The sequence below is a fragment of the Gorilla gorilla genome, chromosome 13, assembly GCF_029281585.2.
Source record: "Gorilla gorilla gorilla isolate KB3781 chromosome 13, NHGRI_mGorGor1-v2.1_pri, whole genome shotgun sequence".
In the NCBI taxonomy this organism is placed as follows: Eukaryota; Metazoa; Chordata; class Mammalia; order Primates; family Hominidae; genus Gorilla; species Gorilla gorilla.
The window spans coordinates 77853793-77868228 of record NC_073237.2 but is presented as its reverse complement, the minus strand read 5'-3'; the positions used below and the strand labels follow the sequence as shown (position 1 = coordinate 77868228).

General features: G+C 44.5%; 1 protein-coding gene across 12 annotated transcripts in view; it reads left to right on the top strand.

The window, feature by feature from the left end:
- TLE1 (TLE family member 1, transcriptional corepressor) overlaps nucleotides 1–14436 on the top strand; it is a 104804-nt gene that overhangs the window by 74859 nt on the left and 15509 nt on the right. For 8 of the 12 annotated variants that reach the window (XM_055349822.2, XM_055349823.2, XM_055349819.2 and 5 more), the window contains 3 exons: nucleotides 54–198; nucleotides 1622–1812; nucleotides 3288–3364. In XM_055349822.2, coding sequence (XP_055205797.1) covers nucleotides 54–198; nucleotides 1622–1812; nucleotides 3288–3364 — 413 coding nt within the window. The remainder of the gene's footprint in view (nucleotides 1–53; nucleotides 199–1621; nucleotides 1813–3287; nucleotides 3365–14436) is intronic. The other 4 variants (XM_063696488.1, XM_055349825.2, XM_019034003.4 and 1 more) reach the window with 1 other exon arrangement.

The following is a 14436-nucleotide window of genomic DNA, read 5'->3' as shown; positions in this document are numbered from 1 at the left end:
TAATATGGCTTGGATTAAAAATAATACTCATTTAATTTGTTTAATGACACCAGCATGAAAAAGCCAGCACGCCTGTTCTGAAATCCAGCACACCAACGCCTCGGAGCGACATGCCAACGCCGGGCACCAGCGCCACTCCAGGCCTCCGTCCAGGTCTCGGCAAGCCTCCAGCCATAGACCCCCTCGTTAACCAAGCGGGTACAGCATCGCCTCTTGTTGTGCTTTGTTTGGTTTCTCCCATTCCCAGCTTGATTTGTTGTCTGTTAATGTTGTGACGCAATTGCCCTACAAATATGAAATGTACTTAGGGCCACCCTCCTTCCTATCTCTGAAAAAGCCATGATAAGAAACAGATGTTTGTCCTTGGGTTTCAGCAGCTGCACTCTGTTCAGTCTCCAACTGTTTACATTCAGCTTTTCTTTTTTTTTTTCTTTGAGACGAAGTCTTGCTCTTGTCCCCCCAGGCTGGAATGCAATAGCGCGATCTCAGCTCACTGCAACCTCTGCCTCCTGGGCTTTGAGATGAAAGTCTTGCTCTTGTCCCCCCACAGGCTGGAATGCAATGGCGGGATCTCAGCTCACTGCAACCTCTGCCTCCTGGGTTCAAGCGATTCTCTTGCCTGAGCCTCCTAAAGAGCTGGGATTACAGGCGCCTGCCACCACGCCTGGCTAATTTTTGTATTCTTAGTAGAGACAGGGTTTCACCATGTTGGCCAGGCTGGTCTCAAACTCCTGACCTCAGGTGATCTGCCCATCTCGGCCTCCCAAAGTGCTGGGATTACAGGGGTGAGCTACCTAGCCCAGCCTTCTTTTAGTTTTAAATAATTCAAATCCTAGGGACTTCAGTAAAGTTTCTGATAATTATTTTGAACACAAGCCTCCCTACCTAACTAGCATTGTGCGTCTGACTTTGCTAATACTGGCTGAAACAGCAGTTTGGCTGGCCCAGCCGTGCTCCTTGCAGACTATAGTTTGCTGGTTTTCTGCTAAGGGAGGCTTCAGGAATCAGTGGTCTCTCCTTCAGTAGAAATTAGGAGGGTTTCTCTGCGACTCCAGCCCTTAAAAAACTCATAATTTGCAACCTGATATTCCCCAGTGGGAAAGGAAAAAAGCAACAACCTGGGCCCAAAGGAAAATAGGCAACAGAATATTCCTCTTAAACCCGTGCTTTGGTTTACGTAAATCCAGGATTGGATTTTCATTTGGAATTGGTACCAGGGAATGGAAAGTTCGGACTGAAAGAGAAATCTTGGATTTTATCGAGAAAATCTTCTTTTGAGATTAAGTCAGGTAAACACTTGGTGCCTGTGCCTTGGTTTGCCCTCTGTAAATTGGGTATGGAATACGCTTAATTCCCCTGGCTTCCTGGTGCTGCCATTTACACAAATGAGAAAATGTGTGGGTTGTGCTTCCCCTGGAGTCTTTTCTTTCCTGGAGATGAATTTGCTCTGGGGAAGGAGGGATCCAGTGTATAAATTGGAGGTGATTTTCCCCCTCCCCTAGAAGCCTTACCTCTTTCTCTCTCCCCATGAGTGACACTAACAAATGATGAGGCCAGACTTGCTGGTCAGGTTTGATGGAGTGGGTCAGTTGAATGATGTGCGGCTTGTGTTTCCTTTCAGCAGCTGGCTTGAGGACACCCCTGGCAGTGCCCGGCCCATACCCTGCTCCTTTTGGGATGGTCCCCCACGCTGGCATGAACGGCGAGCTGACCAGCCCAGGCGCTGCCTACGCCAGTTTACACAACATGTCGCCCCAGATGAGCGCCGCAGCCGCCGCGGCCGCCGTGGTGGCCTACGGGCGCTCCCCCATGGTAGGCCGCTGTCGGGTGGGCTGTGGTTGGGGTAGGAACGCTGCATGCTCCATTGAGCACTGTCAGGTTTGGGGCCAGGCCTCTCTGCGCTGCGTGGGCAGGAGCAGCCAGCCCCACACACCTCGGAGACAAAGACGCCCAGTGTCCCAGCCACACACTCACCTTCCTCTTGTCAGCTTTCATCAGCATGCTGCTTCATTAAGTGAGGGCCAAACGTTTTTTGTTTTGCTGTTTTTGTGGATGAAAAAGGCAGTGTTTAGAAGCGCCTTCAGTGGTTCAGGGGACATCTGGTTTTCTCCCACCAAAGTCGATTTTTTTTTTATTTGAAGGCGACGAAATGATTCGAGTGGTTCACAGAAGCCTTTTCATTCATTTTCTTGAACTTTTTTTTCTCATTAAACCTTAGGAAAAAATGTCTGAGAAGCCATCACTTTCTCTTTCTATGCCTATGTTACACTTTAAACCCAATAGCATGACTTATATATAAGCAGTGGTCTCTGTAAACAGGTAGAATTCTGGACAGACTGAACCACGGGAGCAGGCTGTCTCTCGTCTGTTTGCCCTGCCTCTTGCCACTGTGCAAATGATCTAATTTTTGAACAAGAAGAAACAAAACTGCATTTGAAGGGTAGAATTGGCTCTGTGATCGTTGATTGCATTAAGGGTATAAAGTCCCACCGTCATTTCTCTTGGCTGTTTGAAAAATGTCCTCTACCTTTCTCTCTTGTCCCCTCTTCACATAGCATTACCTCCACTAGTTTGCGGTGACATTAAGATTCATTTGTTTTTCCTGATATTGCACTTGTAGGAGAGGCTGTGCAGTGGCGGGCAAAGTGTTGAAAGTAAGATGGTCAGCTGAGAGACTACATGCTGTCCTTAACGCTAGACAAAGTAGGGAATCCATGTATGAATCCTTAAGCATTAAATTAGACCCATGTGTGCAACTGGGGATGATTTTGTCCCTTGAGGACATTTGATAATATCTGGAGACACTTTTGATTATCATAACTGGGGGTGGGGGGGGGGGGGCAGGTGTGGATTCCTCTTGGCACATAAACAGTAGGGGCCGGGAATGCTGTTCAGCATCCTGCAACGCCCAGGACAGCCCCTAACAAAGAAAAGAACTGTTTGGCCCCAAATGTCAGTAGTGCTGAGGTTGAGAAATCCTAATACAACATACTGCTCTGTGAACTTGCTTGCAAGTCTAAGGGAAGTATTTACCATGGGGAAGTGGTTCTCAGTGCACAAATAGATCACATGTCCTCTCTACCTCCCAAAAAGGAAGTGGGTCTTGTGGCGTTCAGGGGTGCTTATATTACCTCTTGCATAGTAATTAAAAAGAAAAACACTAGGCCATGTTACTGTTCCCATTTATGTTGCTTTGGGGATCTGTGAGTTTCTAATGAACGGTATTGATGTTCACAAAGTGCCTGCTGCAATAAACTGAGTCTGCAATGCCTTATTTTTGTTTCCAGGTGGGGTTTGATCCTCCCCCTCACATGAGAGTACCTACCATTCCTCCAAACCTGGCAGGAATCCCTGGGGGGAAACCGTAAGTACCTCAGAGACCTTGGTTTTGTTTTAAAGGTGGTTACTCAGTCATTGGTATTAGCAGACTAGAATTCCAAAGGGAGTACAGGCTTGGGCGTTTCCAAGGAGATTTCTGGTGTCTTTTCCTGAGGAGTGTTAACACTTTCTATAAATAGGCAGCTTGTAGGTGTCATGCCTCTGTCTTCTCCCTGGGGGTGATCTCCTAAGTTTAGTTATTTCTGGAGAGAAACTGATGGAGATGAGGATGAGGTGGGAGGAAAGAGCTGGAGGTGGCTGGCCCTCTTCGCCTGACCCCTCAGAAAGCTGCTCTGTTCTGCCATTTGGTTAGAGGGCAGCTGCTGGAGATTCCCAACAGTGCTGTGCTGTGGGCAGTCAGCTGTCACGAACTCTTGCAGGCTTAGACACTTTTTTGAAATGTGTCATCTCTTTACTCAGCTCTGTGCCACCTTTTTCTTATTTTGGTGGAAACAAGAGTTATTTGAAGGGTAGGTTGTGTTGGATGCCAGCACCCCAGGTTTACCCCCAAGTAAAGTTTTGATGAGTGCTCCAAGAGATCTAGAATTATAAAAAGCAAAGTGGCTTCGTGGGGAAGCAGGAAAAGTTAATGTTCATTTTGTGTCCAGTGCACAAAAGAATTGGAATTTAAAAAAACTCAATTGGATTCTTCCTGGGTCACTTTAAAAATTGCTTCATTTTCATAATGTGAGTAATTAGAAGTGTGATTTCAAAGAATTGCTAAAGTTCTCAAATTTTTTAAACAGCAGAATTGAAATGTGAAGGTCTGTTTTGCTTAGCAGCAAAACTCTGCCTTCTCCTAAGATAGAAAATAGCAGAGGCCAGGCGCAGTGGCTCACGCCTGTAATCCTAGCACTTTGGGAGGCTGAGGCAGGTGGATCACCTGAGGTCGGGGGTTCGAGACCAGCCTGGCCAATGTGGCAAAACCCCGTCTCTACTAAAAATACAAAAATTAGCTGGGCGTGGTGGTATGTCCCTGTAATCCCAGCTACTCGGGAGGCTGAGACCAGAGAATCGCTTGAACCTGGGTGGCGGAGGTTGCAGTGAGTGAAGATCATGCCACTGCACTCCAGCCTGGGTGACAGAAGGAGACTCTGTCTCAAAAAGGAAAGGAAAGGAGAGGAGAGGAAAGGGGAGGGGAGGGGGCAGGTCTTTGCAAATGTTGTTTTTTTTCTTTTTCTTTAAGGCAGCAGGTCTTTGCAAATGTTGTTGCTTTTTTTCTTTTTCCTTTTCTTTCTTTTATTTTTTTTATTTTTTTTATTTTTGAGACGGAGTTTCACTCGTTGCCGAGGCTGGAGTGCAGTGGTGCGATCTTGGCTCACTGCAACCTCTGCCTCCCAGGTTCAAGCAATTCTCCTGTCTCAGCCTCTCGAGTAGCTGGGATTATGGGTGCATGCCACTATGCCTGGCTAATTTTTGTATTTTTAGTAGAGATGGGGTTTCATCATATGGGTCAGGCTGGTTTTGAACTCCTGACCTCAGCTGATCTGCCCTGCTCAGCCTCCCAAAGTGTTGCGATTACAGGCGTGAGCCACCGTGCCCAGCTGATTTTGTTTCAATAAAGGTACTGGTGCTACATGTCTTAGGCCTTCAGTTTGTTTTTGTCATACCCTTGCCTTCATGTGGTTGCTTTCAGCTTTTATCAGTACGTCACTTGCGTGTCACATTAGTGAGTTTTTTATTTTTAGAAACAGCGTCTTGCTCTGTTGCCCAGGCTGAAATGCAGTGGCACAATCACAGCTCACTGCAGCCTCGACCTCCTAGGCTCCAGCCATCCTCCTGCCTTGGCTTCCTGAGTAGCTAAGACTACAGGCGTGTGTCACCATACCTGGCCAATTTTTAAATTTATTTTTATAGTGACAGGGTCTCCCTATGTTGCCCAGTCTGGTCGTTGGGGCACTTGTGAGCATTTCCTATCTGTGGTTGCCAGCGGTGTTGTAGCTATTGTATTCTACTGATTGGTGAGTGGATAAAGGGCAAACCAGTAAAGTTGTGAGGCCCTGGCTTCACACAGTCCTCCTGCCTTGGCCTCCCAAAGTGCTTGGATTACAGGCATGAGCCACCACTCCCAGCATGGTGAATTATTTTGAGCAGTCCACTCAGCTGCCCGGTCATCCTTGTGTGGTTTTGATAAGAGCCTTGTTTCAAATAAACCACCAGCATGAGATAAAATTGAATTTCTTACCCTGTCACCTGCTTTTTAGGAAAGCCGATTCCCGTTGCTCTACTTTTCATATATTATAATATCTGTTTCACAATAATTTGATTCATTATGAAATGAGGTTTTTGTCTACACTAAGAATCAGTAGCAATGTTAGGAATTTATGATGACCTCTGTGCCCAATGAAGGGAGTCAGGGGTAGTATTGCTTAATGTTCACTTAGCTGGTAGTTCTCTTCCAGTTGAGTACCCATGAACTAGTTACTACCTGGTGTGTTTTCTTGGGAATTTGGGAATGCCCCCCCTGCTTCCAGCCTGGGAGGTCCTTGGGGGCACTTGTGAGCATTTCCTATCTGTGGTTGCCAGCAGTGTTGTAGCTGTTGTGTTCTACTGATTGGTGAGTGGATAAAGGGCAAACCAGTAAAGTTGTGATGAGAAGCAGTAGTACCAGTAGCCAATGAACCTTTGGTGGAATAATAGGCAAATAAGGCCAAGTTCAGCTGATCCTTAGGGAAAAAGCTAGCTTCAAGAGTTAGAGGTACGGGGCGTGTGTTCAGCTGCTAAGCCCCCACCTTGGGTGTAATAGAAGATGCAGTGGGGGAAGGCGGGTGAGCAGAGCTGTGAGCTGTGATGCTAGGGTGGAAGGCTGGTGGGTGGGCACAGTTAAATTGGACCCTGTTCCTTATATGTGTGTATGTGTGTATTAACAGGGTCAGTTGTAAGACAGAAGTAATATCATGCTTATTAGAGTTAAGTATTCATGTCCTTGGCTTGTGAGCACCTTGCATTTCTTTGTGTTCAAAGCCGTGCAAACTGGAATCACAATGTGCCTAAGGACAAGGACAGTGGACACAGTGGCCAATGTTGTGATACTATGTCAGGGTACTTTTCTCATCTTGGTCAAAATCGCCATTGGCCTTTGGCAATCATTGCTCTCTCTAAAATAATTAAAATCTCTCTCTCCATTTTTTTTTTTTTTTTTTTTTTTTTTTAGAGACACTGGGTCTCCCTGGGTTGCCTAGGCTGGTTTCGAACTCCTGGGCTCAAGTGATCCTCTTGCCATGGCCTCCCAAAGTGCTGGGACTACAGGCATGAGCCACCATGCCCGGCCTAAAATATATTTTTTAGGATTCTCTTTCATGTTTGAGCCATATTATGTGAGGAAGATAGACTTAATATCAGAAGGAAAAATGAACTTTGCCATTGTTGCCAGGATCTGGGTTATATACAATCTTACTGCCTCTCTCTCTCTATATATATATGTTTTTTTTTTATTATACTTTAAGTTCTAGGGCACATGTGTACAATGTGCAGGTTTGTTACATAGGTATACATGTGCCATGTTGGTTTTCTGCACCCATCAACTCGTTATTTACATTTGGTATTTCTCCTAATGCTATCCCTCCCCCAATCCCCCACCTGCTGACAGGCCCCAGTGTGTGATGTTCTCCACCTGTGTCCAAGTGTTCTCATTGTTCAGCTCCCACCTGTGAGTGAAAACATGCGGTGTTTGGTTTTCTGTCCTTGTGCTTGTGATAGTTTGCTGAGAATGATGGTTTCCAGCTTCATCCATGTCCCTGCAAAGGACATGAACTCATCCTTTTTTATGGCTGCATAGTGTTCCATGGTGTATATGTGCCACATTTTCTTAATCCAGTCTATCATTGATGGACATTTGGGTTGGTTCCAAGTCTTTGCTGTTTTGAATAGTGCTACAATAAACATATGTGTGCATGTGTCTTTATAGCAGCATGATTTATAATCCTTTGGGTATACACCCAGTAATGGGATGGCTGGGTCAAATGGTATTTCTAGTTCTAGATCCTTGAGGAATCGCCACGCTGTCTTCCACAATGGTTGAACTAGTTTACAGTCCCATCAACAGTGTAAAAGTGTTCTTATTTCTCCACATCCTCTCCAGCATCTGTTGTCTCCTGACTTTTTAATGATCACCATTCTAACTGGCATGAGATGGTATCTCATTGTGGTTTTGATTTGCATTTCTCTGATGGCCAGTGATGATGAGCATTTTTTCATGTGTCTGTTGGCTGTATAAATGTCTTCTTTTGAGAAGTGTCTGTTCATATCCTTTGCCCACTTTTTGATGGGGTTATTTTTTTCTTGTAAATTTGTTTAAGTTCTTTGTAGATTCTGGATATTAGCCCTTTGTCAGATGGGTAGATTGCAAAAATTTTCTCCCATTCTGTAGGTTGCCTGTTCACTCTGATGGTAGTTTTTTTTTTTTTTGCCGTGCAGAAACTCCTGAGTTTAATTAGATCCCATTTGTCTATTTTGGCTTTTGTTGCCATTGCTTTTGGTGTTTTAGTCATGAAGTCTTTGCCCATGCCTATGTCCTGAATGGTATTGCCTAGGTTTTCTTCTAGGGTTTTTATGGTTTTAGGTCTAATATTTAAATCTTTAATCCATCTTGAATTAATTTTTATATAAGGTGTAAGGAAGGGATTCAGTTTCAGCTTTCTACGTATGACTGCCCATATCTATTAATTAGTATGAGAGGACTTGTTGTTCTTACTATTTAGTAAAGTAATATTGCCTGGGGCAGTGCTGCTCAAACTATTTATGGTGACAGACCAGTTCCCCGCCCCGCCCTGTAAGTCAAAGATAGGTACATTTGTAACATACAATACAAATGAATAGGAGGAAAAAGATACCAAATCCAAGTCCATTTTTTGTTGTTACAAGAGTCAACAGCCCTAAGTCCTCAGGTTGCTGTCGCTCACTCTTGATGACTGCACTCATCTCACTGCAAACAGTAGCCACTGTTTGCTGACCACACGTTGAGTAGGGCTGGTCTGAGGCACTTAAGAGAAATGAGGACAAACTCATGTGTCCAGGGTAGAGTGAACAAGGCGTTAAAAGTTATACAAATAATTCTCTGAAAAATACCCACGGAAAGAATGCTTGGGTGAGGCAGACGGAAGGCACAGTTGCCATTCATAGACTGAGTGTGAACTGTCAGGCTTTGTGTGCGATGCCAGTCATGCTCCAGGAAAGAGGGTGCTCTCAGCCTTCTCTGCCCTCGGGGGCTTGATGATGTCGTTAAAAGAAAAGTAAATATCCTGGTTTGACTTGTGATATGTGCTCTCGAGGCAGAGCAGTGGGTGATAGGGAGACATGTAAAGAAGTGACCAAAATTAGGGTCCGAAAGACTTCGTGGGGTGAAGCTGAAGCGCATGCAGGAAGGAATGAGTTTCCCATGGAACCGGGGAGGCACAGTCTGTGTCGTGCACAGAGAGAGAGCTTGAGGGATCCATGTGCAGGTGGATGAGTGCCTCCTGAGTGTTACAGCCAGAAGAGTTCAGTTGGGGCAGGAGGGACCTTAATGTCCCTTTAGTATAAATGCTCATCCATGGTTCAAGTCTGCTAAGATAGCCTCGTGCAGTGACTGTGTGCCTCTGACCGTGCGTGTCCAAGGATGGGGGACCCACTGCTGCCCAGAACAATGCATTTTCCATGACTGTGTGAAAACTCTTCTAGCCCTTGAGCTGAATCTGTCTCCCTGGAACTTTGACTCATCAATCCTGGCTCTTTCCTACCCGCTGAGACCACACAGCACACTGCTAATCTATCATCCTCATGGCAGCTCTTCAGTGTTTGGAGACCTCCACACCACCCTGAGGCTTCTCTTCTGGCTAGAATTTGTCTGTCGCCTCAGCCCTCTCTTGTGGGCCGTGGTTTAGGGTTCCCACATCACCTGCTCACTAAGATCCAGACCCTGTCACTTCCTTTCCATCCACACTTTCACAGATTTTATTGAGACCTCCTGCATAGGCATAGGGGACCCCACCGGGAGCTCACAGCCTAGGATGGGGTGCAGGGAAGGAAAAATTCTCCTTTGCCCTCTCAGAGTCTGCCGCTGGGCCTGAGAATCAAACTGACATAAGATAGATTAACAGGAGAAATGCACGCAAGTCTTATTAAGAATTTAGGTGTACATGGGAGTCTTCACAAGGAAATGAAGACCCGAAGAAGCGACCAGAGCAGACAGCTTGTATCACCTTTTTTTGTTGTTCTGTTTTGTTTTTTTGAGACAAAGTCTCATTCTGTCATCCAGGCTGGAGTGTAGTGGCCCAATCTCGGCTCACTGCAACTTCTACCTCCTGGGTTCAAGCGATTCTCCTGCATCAGCCTCCTGAGTCGCTGGGCTTACAAGCATACACCACCATGTCCGGCTAATTTTTGTGTTTTTAGTAGATACAGGGTTTCACCATGTTGGCCAGGCTGGTCTTGAATTCATAACCTCAGGTGATCCACCCGCCTTGGCCTCCCAGAGTGCTGGGATTACAGGCATGAGCCACCACGCCTGACCTTGTATCACTTTTATACAAAGAAATGACAAATTTGTGAAGACATGACAAGAAAAAGAGTTTTGGGCTGGAGGCAGTAAATTGTGGGGAAGTAACTAAGAGATAGATATATTGGGGGAAAACTTGTGGGAGACAAAGGTTATTTTGGTAAGTTTATTTGTGGAAATCCCTTTTAGTGTTGATTCCCAGACTCTGGTGATAAGGCTGTTCTTCTGTTTCTGGTACAGGGAGGGCACCTTTCTCATGGGAAATTTTATGGCCTGTTTTTGTATAGAAAGAGAGAGGTCAGAAAGTCTTTCCTGGATCTCTCATTTCTCAAGTGTTTTCAGCTCAATATAACCAATATACCGAAAGGGCATATTTGGTGTGGCATATCCTGAACAGGATCCTTCAAGGGGAACATGAGTTAAATAATCACAAAATCCAAGGCAGAATTGTAGACCCTGAGGCTACCACGGAGCTATTACAGAGGAACAGTGTCCTAGAAAGCCTATGACACAGCATGGGGGACTGATCCCATTGGGAATGGTCAAGCAGGGATTCCCTGCAGAAGGGTTTTCAGAGCTGCACTAACCCAATAGGGGAAGGGGCTGAACCTCTGGGTGGAGAGACCAGCATGTGCAAAGGCCCGGTGACTTCACGCTGTTGTCAATCAGAGTGGAACAGAGCAAGATGACTTGTAGTGCTACCATTCCACACTCCTGTTTCCGGTGTTAAGATGACAAGATGGGTTTCCCAACCACCCTGGTCACCTTCCCTCCTCTCTCATACCCATTCCAGCCTCCCCAAACTTCTTCTCCTTGTTAAAGCATCATTCCCATTCCCTCTGACATCTGAGCCCAAACTTTAGTGTTAGATTCTTCCCCATTTAACTCGTTTTTTTTTTTAACAGTCTTATTCTTTGTTAAAATTCTCATGTTTCTCATGCCCAGTTTTGTCAGTAAGGTTCTAGCTGAGTGTTGTCTTCCTTCCTCATCAGATTGCTGTCAGTGTATTCTTTATTGTAAAGCACTTATCAGGTCTGTGTGTTGCACAGAGATCTTCAAAAGTTGAATACAGATTGAGCATCTTAATTCGAAAATTCAAAATCCAAAATGCTTCAAAATCTGAAACTTTTTGAGTACGGACATGATGCCACACATGGAAAATTCCACACCTGACCTCATGTGACAAGGTGCGGTCAAAACACACAACACACAGTTTATTTGGTATCCCCAAGGGAAAACTAAAATCACCTTCAGGCTAAGTGCATAAGGTCTGTATGAAACAGAAATGAATTTTGTGTTTAGACTGGGTCCCATCCCCAAGATAACTCATTTATGTATATGTAAATATGCTGAAGTCTGAAAAAAATCTGAGATCAGAAACACTTCTGGTCCTGAAGCATTTTGGATAAGGGATGTTCGACCTGTATAAACCGACGTGCCCTTCAAGGCCCCGCTGGTAATATCCCCCCAGCCTGCTTTTCCGGTGCCATGTCCTGTGTGCTTTACATCCTGTGCTAACCCAATGGGATAAGCCTCTGTTCCCTGATGACTCCAGCCCCTGCTCCCTGGAGCAGCTTCCCTTCTCACTGGTCTCTTTCTGTTGAAGAATTTTCTGTCCTTCAAAGCCCGCTTGAGTTGCTGCCTCCTTCATGAAGCCTTCATGGATGCCTTCCCATCTATGGTCTCCCTCCAGTTGCAGCGTGAAACATCTTATGACACTTCTCACACTTTTGAGAGCTTGGATTATAATCGTGTACAAGCCGTGTTTCTATCTGCTTCCTCCCCACGAGGATGGAAGTTCCCGAAGTCTTGTCCCTTGAGCATAGACACCCAGGAAACAAATGTTTGTTGCCTTGAATAGGTGGGAGGCAGGTCCAGGATTGTGTAAGACCCTGTGATTCATTCTTTTCTAAAGGAGATCCCTGGTTTGCATTTTCGAATTATTAAGTAGTGTTGGTTTATAAGAGGTAACCCTGAGCTTGTTTTCATACCCTCAAGGCTGGATTTAATTGGTATTGTTTAGTTCAGCATAACTTGAATTCATTTTTAGTTTTAGGACATTTATTCCCCTGAGCTCTGTGGAGATCATTGGTAAGAGAAATTCCAAAGTTTAGTTAGACTTTTTTTTTTTTTTTTTTTTTTTCTGGCACTGTAGCACTGCTGTTCTCCCTATAAATACCTGGGGGCTGTGCTCTACCTGCCTTATATATTAGCACCTAGAGGTCAGTAATAACTCAGGCTAATAATAGTTTGGCTTAAGAGTCTAGGGTAGTTACAGGTCCTTTCACCCTATGTTTTAATGCCAGACATGTAATTTAGAAATCTTCTACCCACTTGTTTAGTGTTTACATAAATCTTTAAAGTACCTTTTTGGTTTAGAGCCTAAAGGGAAAAGAAAAATCTTAACTACGTTTGGGGTAAAATTGCCTCATAGGAAAACACTTGCAGCAGTGATTAGAGACCCTTTCCAGGCTTTTAGCCAAGAAAAAGTTTCAGTGGCCGGGGGCTTCCCCCTTTCACCCCACTTTTTCTGTTTCTGATCTTCTGGTTTCTCTGTTTTTGTCTAGATTCCACAGCTCGCTTATTTAGTGGACTTGAAAATTGATTCAGCCCTCTTTTTATTTGATGGGGTTGTATGACTCTGGGTTCTCCAGAGAAACAGAACCAATAAACTATAGATATGGATATGGAGAAGGAGTTATTTGGAGGGATTGGCTCACACGACTGTGTAGACTGAGAAATCCCATGATTTATTGTCTGCAAGCTGGAGGCCGGGGAAAGCCGGCGTAGTTCTACTCCAAGCTGAGGCCTGAGAACCAGTAGCACTGATAATCGAGAGCAGCAGGTAGATGTTCCAGCTCAAGTGAAGGGCACACTTGCTCCTCCTCTAACTTTCTGTCATGTCCAGGCCTTCAGTGATACCCACCTGCACTGGTGAGGGGACCTTCTTTACTCAGGTTACCTATTCAAATGCTAATCTCTTCTAGAAACAGCCTCAGAGGCACGCCTAGAAATAGTTTTATCAGCCACCCTGGTGTCCCTTAGTTGATTTAATCAAGTTGACATATAAAATTGACCATCACAGTGATATTTGGGTAGGTTTTTTTTTTTTTTGGTCTATTAAATGCTAAAAATAACACGCCCATTTTGTTCCTTATTATTGACATGTGGGTATTAGTTTAATTTCTGTTTTTCTACCTTCTGATATAGGAATATGTAGCTTAATTTTTTGAAATTAAGTTGAGGTGAGGCCTTTCCTTTTTAAAAAGAAAAATGAGATGGGGATCTCCAGGGTGACCTCAAACTCCTGAGCTCAGGGGATCCTCCTGCCTCAGCCTCCTGAGTAGCTGGGAGGACCTTCCTTTTGATGTCAGTTGTGTTTAGCTATAATAATTCCTCACTTTACTTCTCTCTCTCCCTCTTCACCTTGTCAGAAATGACTTTTGGTTTATGGGATATAAATATAGTGTGTATATTTCTTGCTTGGATAATGCTCGTTTTTGTCTGTAGTGATAGTTCCTTTGCTGGAATTTTTTAGGTTAGCTTTGAAATAGCAATATATTAAGCCTCTTTTTGTTTTACTTTCCATCCAAGAATTTCTCCATTTGTATCTTTGTCCTGTTTAGGAGCCTTGTTCCTGCCCCAGCACATTGAGAAGTTTGGAAATGTGTAATTGATAGAGGAAGTTAGGTCCTAGAACTCAGAATCTTAAATGTTGACTTTGGCTGGAATACTTCCTCATTTATCAACTTAGGTCATCTGTTTCTTGTTTTCTTTGCTTGTAATCTTCCTTTACATATCCATTTTAAGAAGTTTTGTATTTGCCTTTAAAAACAATAAATGAAAATAGAGTGTATGCCTCTAAATAAGGAAACAAAGAGTCTCCCAACCAATGCTTTGAAGTTTGCTACTTTCAAGTTAGTTGTTAATAAAGCCCTCCGTTAACGCAGAAATGCTGTCTTCCAAATAAGGTGGGAATTATACCCTGTTCTGCATATTTTCTCTTTGGAAGAATACGCGAATGGCCAAACTGGAAAAATTTTGTAGATGTCATGGGTTAGATGTGCAGACCCTTAAAATAATTGACAGAGGAAGGTTTTACCCATAGCAGGTAAATTATACTTTCTTCTAAAGTCTTAGAATAATAAGACTGATTTTCTTATGAGCCCCATGTCACTATTCCTCCCAGCCACCACCTTTATTAGTTTTCAGGCTAAGAGTATCCTCTGGAATCATAAATTACATTATTCTCATCCATTCTATAAGGAGCCCGGTTCCCCCAGCCCCCACAGTCATACTCACGATGTCGACATGCCTTATGTTGCTCATGATGTGTGGGGTAGGTGTCTTTGTCCTGGTGGGTCCCATGTTATCCCTCTTGAGGGGATAACGTCACAGGTAGTGCTGACCTGGAAGCTAAGGTAAAGATTAACAGCTCCACTTTTGCAGCTGGGCTGAGCTGGAGTTGGTCTACCGCTTACTAGCCGTGGTTATGGGCGAGTTACTTAGCCTAGCCTGTGCCACCTTCCCTCATCTCTAAACAGTAAGGGATAGTGAGCCCCCTCCTGTGATGTGGCAAACAA